This window comes from Ostrea edulis, chromosome 2 (assembly GCF_947568905.1).
Source record: "Ostrea edulis chromosome 2, xbOstEdul1.1, whole genome shotgun sequence".
Classification (NCBI taxonomy): Eukaryota; Metazoa; Mollusca; class Bivalvia; order Ostreida; family Ostreidae; genus Ostrea; species Ostrea edulis.
Window position 1 is genome coordinate 80529017 of NC_079165.1, and position 6040 is coordinate 80535056.

Consider the following 6040-nt stretch of genomic DNA (forward strand, 5'->3'; position numbering starts at 1 on the left):
GAGGGAACGTAAAACGAATAACCAACCATTACAATATCCCTTTAGAGTTGCATGTGAACTTCAACTACAAAGGGAGCTGTAGACTCGGCAAGTTTGACAAAAATAATGATACTCATCGTTTGGAATCCCGTGCTCTCAAGTTTTAACTACCTTTTTAGCCATATACATTAATCCTTTACTTTATATACTTGCCCAAACAAAGTTTGTTAGATGGGTCTCAACACTTGCATAGTGTGACTTGGATATATTACAGACCGGCGAAGATAATCAAAGACCGCCGAATTTTTGTCTCGTCGATAGTTAACAGAATCAATGAAAGCTGTTATGAACTATAATTTGAATATGTAATTCCGGAATAATGCGTTGATTCTTATATTAGTATTGACATGCGCATGAATACATAATAATAAAGTAGTTCCTAAAATGGCAGAAACCACGTTGTTTAATTTCTGCTGTTGTTGACCGAGTCAACCCTGTTCTGCCGAGCAGACATAACATATTGGCGACGAGGATGGCCAAATCAGTTATCGGACGAATCGAGGTATGTGATAGCCATGTGGAAACGTGGGATTCATTTAGTGAAAGACTGGAACAGTATTTTCTGTGCAACGAGGTCAAAGTCGAGAAGAAAGTTCCCGCGCTATTGAGTTTGGTGGGAGGCCCAACCTATCAGCTCTTGAGAGGCTTGACTGCGCTTAAAAAGCCCAGTGAATGTGAGTATGCTGAACTCCTTAAAACACTCAGTGACCTCTTGAACCCTAAACCCGTAGTTATATCTGAGAGATTCAGATTTTACAAGAGGGATCAACGTGAGGGAGAGAGTATACATGATTATCTCGCACAGTTGCGCAAATTATCAGAACATTGTGACTAAAAACAAAACTTGAGTGAGTCGATTCGTGATCGCCTAGTCTGTGGACTTCGCAGTGAGGCCATACAAAACAAATTATTAGCGGAGAAAGATCTCACGTTGGAAATGGCGGTACAGATATCACAAGCTATGGAGACAACGTCACGTGATGCCACTGAATTGCAAGCTAAGCACGTAGGCCTAGGTGTTAACAAGATTAATGTGAAACGTAAGGGATCCAGAGGACCTAAGCAGGGCATATCTCATCCGAAAGGTCAAGGACGTGGTGTAACACAAGAAAAGTCGAAGGGGCAGAAAAGTTTTCGTTGTCATAGTACGCGTCATCGCCCTAAGGATGAACATTGCTACAAATGCCAAAAAATGGGCCATTGCAAGAAAGTGTGCAGAAATAGAGCTGTCAACAGTCTAGAAGCCGAGAATAGTGATTACAGCGATGACTTTAATGAGAGTCTCGTAGCCACTCTGCATGTGAATTCCTTGGACAATACACACCTGGATGCCATTATTTTGGAGCCTATCATTCATAACAGGAAACTCCGTATGGAGTTGGACACTGGAGCCGCAGTATCCGTTATGTCAGAAAGGAAATTTCGTGAACATTTTCCCGACAAAGTTGACAGTCTAAAAAAAACCACACATTTGCGTTTACGTACATACACAGAGGAAGTGTTAAAACCCAAAGGTGTGGCACGTGTACCAGTTACGTACGGAAATCAAAGGAAGGAACTTAACCTATATGTTGTTCAAAAAGATGGACCATCGCTATTTGGCCGAGAATGGTTAGCTCACATTACCTTGGATTGGCCTTCTATCAAATCTTTGTCAGTTGCGACAAGTAAAGTTTCAGGCACATGTTCAAAAGGGACAAAACAAAAGTTATCTGAGATCTTGGGAAAACATGGATAGATTTTCAAGGATGACATGGGAACCGATAAAGGAATCAAAGCGTCATTGAAACTGAAGGAAAGTGTACAACCCAAGTTTTGCAAAGCACGCCCCTTGGCGTATTCGTTGAAACAAAAAGTTGAAAAGGAACTGAACAAGTTAGTCGACAGTGACGTCATTACAAAGATAGATTACAGTGAATGGGCTACACCTATCGTACCAGTCATAAAATCGGACGGTAGTGTTCGGATTTGTGGTGACTTTAAAGTGACTGTGAACCCTGTCCTTGAAATTGACCAATATCCGCTCCCAAGGATTGAGGACATTTTTGCGGCATTGTCCGGAGGTCAACGATTTACCAAGTTGGATTTACGCCATGCGTACTTACAAATGACTGTAGATGACGAGTCCAGAAAATTATTGACTATCAATACCGAAAAGGGATTGTACAGATACAACAGATTAGTATTTGGTGTGGCCTCAGCGCTAGCCATTTGGCAGCGCACAATCGATACTGTGTTACAAGGGCTGGCCGGGGTGAAATGTATAATGGACGACATGATCATCACAGGGGCGAGTGAAGAGGAACACTTACAAAATTTGGAAGCAGTACTGCAGAGACTGGATGACTACAATTTGCGAGTAAACTTAGAAAAGTGTGAGTTTTTCAGGGAGTGTGTCTCATATTGTGGACATGAAATCGACAGTGAAGGATTACACAAAACACAGGCAAAAATCAATGCAGTTATCAATGCTCCAAAGCCGACAAATGTATCGGAGTTGCGTTCATTCCTGGGAATTGTGAACTAATATGCCAGATTTCTGCCAAATCTGTCTAGCACATTATATCCGTTACATCAGCTGTTGTCAAAGGAGAAGAAATGGGAGTGGACCCCTAAATGTGATAGAGCCTTCTTGGATATTAAACGAATGAAAACATCCGAAGAAGTTCTGACACACTACAAGCCCGATCAGCCAGTACGATTAGGTTGCGATGCTTCACCGTACGGCATAGGATGCGTCCTATCACATGTGATGGATGATGGGTCAGAAAGGCCTATTGCGTATGCCTCACGATCACTATCGGATGCAGAGAAAAACTATTCACAGATTGACCGCGAAGCCTTGGGTATAGTGTGGGGTGTAAAGCGTTTCAATACCTGTTTATACGGGAGACATTTTACGTTACTCACAGATCACAAGCCGTTAGTGTCTATTTTTCATCCAGAAAAGGGAATTTCGACAACTTCAGCTGCACGCATGCAAAGATATGCTTTATTCCTATCAGGATATGATTATGAAATAATGTACAAAAATACTAAAACTCATGGAAATGCAGACAGTTTATCGCGACTGCCATTATCCGAATGTGAAACTTCCGAAGACACTAGTGTTGACATAATATACATGCAAGGTGAAGATAACGAACAGTGATCAATCTCATAACTCCTATAAGCAATACAAAATAGATAGTTGGGCAAACACGGACCCCTGGACACACCAGAGGTGGGATCAGGTGCCTAGGAGGAGTAAGCATCCCCTGTTGACCGGTCACACCCGCCGTGAGCCCTATATCCTGATCAGGTAAACGGAGTTATCCGCAGTCAAAATCATGTCGCAAATTGAACAGTTACCAATTACGAGCGCCAAAATAAAACAGTGAACTGAACGCGACACAGTTTTATCGCATGTCTACGAGTCCGTCATGAATGGGTGGATCACATACATTAAATCAGAGGACAAGGACCTGTATCCGTACTTCAGCCACAGAGATGAATTAACTGCACAACGGATGTCTTCTATGTGGTATGCGTGTGATAATTCCACCGAAATTGAGAAGCCATGTTCTGAACGATCTGCATGTAGGACATATTGGGATAGCAAAAACGAAGGCCTTGGCCAGGAGTTTGGTGTGGTGGCCAGACATCGACCATGACATTGAAAATATTTCAAAGTCATGTGCAGGATGTAGCGAATTTAAACGTTCACCACCATCCGCCCCAGTTCACCCATGGGAGTGGCCCACTAGCCCATGGGAGCGTGTTCATATTCACTTTGCCGGGCCATTTTTGAACTCAATGTTTTTTTTTATAGCAGTTGACGCCCATTCAAAGTGGCCGGAAGTGATCCAAATGCGCGAAACGACATCAGATCTTACTATTGATGTGTTGCGATGCATATTCTCTAGAAATGGAGTGCCGAAAGTCTTAATGAGTGACAATGGACCACAATTCACATCTGCTGACTTTCAGAAATTTACCAAAGCCAATGGCATAAAACATGTGACCTCCGCTCCTTACCACCCAAGTTCCAATGGACTAGCTGAGCGGTTTGTCAAATCTTTCAAGTCAGCCATGAAAGCAAGTAAAAAGGACAGCGGATATTCACAAACCAAATTGGCAAATTTTCGTTTAGCATACAGAAATGCTTCACATGCAACCACGGGAGAGTCTCCTGCAAAACTATTTCTTGGACGTACTTTATCGTCTAGACTGGATTTGGTGAAACCAAACACTGAGCGTCGTGAGCGAGATGTCAAAAGTAAACAATTTGACATGGCTATATACCCACCCTATATATATATATATATATATATATATATATAGGGTGGGTATGCTTTATTCAAAAGCGTCTACATGACAAAAATCTCTTGCTGTGACCTTCAACTCGACAATTAGATATATCGACGTTCTATCTATTAACAATAGTTATTTTCGATATATCCCAGTGAACTCGAAATAAAAGATTCTACTGAGTCCTCTCCATCTGCTTTGTACTTAGATATCTTATTGAAAATAGATATTAACAGCAAACTATTAACTCAACTTTACAACATCAGCTTTTCTATTCCATTATCACCTGCATATGGTAATTCGATAAGCAAGACCTTGTTCTGTGTATGATCAGTTTTTAAATCCAGACAGGTTAATTACAAACAAGATGATGTTACAAGGGTTTCAACAGTCTACTTTAAAATGAGTATTTCGCAAATTATATGGTCGAAAATCAAGCCTGACGTTTTTCATACCAATTGTTAGGCCATTCTTGGCACACTGATTTTGACTACAGATTACTCCGTTTACCTGACCAAGATACAGGACTCACAGCGGGTGTGACCGGTCGACAGGGGATACTTACTCCTACTAGGCACCTGACCCCACCTCTGGTATATATAGGGGTCCGTGTTTGACCAACTCTATATTTTGTATTCCATAAAGAAGTTAAGAGAATGATCAATCACTGTTCGTTATCTTCAACTTTAATAGCATTCGACCAAATTTAAGGTTTTATTAGGACCCCGCATGAAATGCAGGAAGCCCTATAGTAATCACATTGTCCGTCCGTCCGTCTGTCTGTCCGTCAACACTTTTTTGTGACACGATAACTCAAACAGTTTTTATCATAGTTTTCAAATTTTGTACAGAAATAATTTACAATAAGAGGAAGACACCTATAGATTTTGGGGTCATGTCACTCTGTCTGTTTGTATGTCATCATCTTTCTTATTATGACTGTATCTATTTACCACTGTCTAAGGGAGATAATTCAATTTGAATTATGATATGTATTGTATTGATATAGAAAATTTTCAAAAAATAACTCTACAACATTGTGTATGTGTATAGTTTGGGTTTTTTTAATGTGATATAAAAATGCTTGATGTTACATGTATATTGAATTTTAAAACACGTCATTCCCAGACAACAACTCTCGATCGGGATCGGAATACGAAATAAAATCTCTTATATCTGGTTGCAAAGTGAAACTGCTTCATAATCATTGAATTATGTACTAATTGCACCTTAGAGAACTGTTCCTTTTAATAAAGAAAGTCACAGAATAGATACAAAATGAGTGTACCTTATTCATTACTGTTACCGAACTTTCGTCGGTGAAAATCACGATATGGCGTGTTTCACTGCGCTTGTTGACGGTTTTCTACGTGAGTATTTTGATACTTGCTAATGAATATTTTTTAGCGCATACAAGGTATGTCTCTACTAGGAATAATGGAAACTGTCTCACCTATGTATGTAAAGACACATTCTATGGATTTCTATTTCTAAAAATGTAGAAAATGTTTGAAAACGCTTAGACCCCCGATGTAAGAATTTCCTTTTCCTAGACATCAATATGTCAAATTCATAATCCTTTTCGAATAGTACGTACCACATTTTGTACCAGTTATGCATTTTGAATCCCCTATTACAATGGGATTTAGTTGCACTCTGTTGTGTTTGAGTGGAGGAGTGTGTGTCAAACAGCAGTAATTTAAATTTGCAA

The 6040-nt window shown here is 40.2% G+C and overlaps 1 protein-coding gene across 1 annotated transcript; it reads left to right on the forward strand.

Moving 5' to 3' along the window:
- The first annotated feature begins 1792 nt into the window (after positions 1-1792).
- LOC125680081 (uncharacterized protein K02A2.6-like) lies at positions 1793-2566 on the forward strand. Its single transcript, XM_048919524.1, has one exon. The coding sequence runs from the start codon at positions 1793-1795 to the stop codon at positions 2564-2566; it is 774 nt and encodes a 257-aa protein (XP_048775481.1).
- Positions 2567-6040: the final 3474 nt, after the last annotated feature.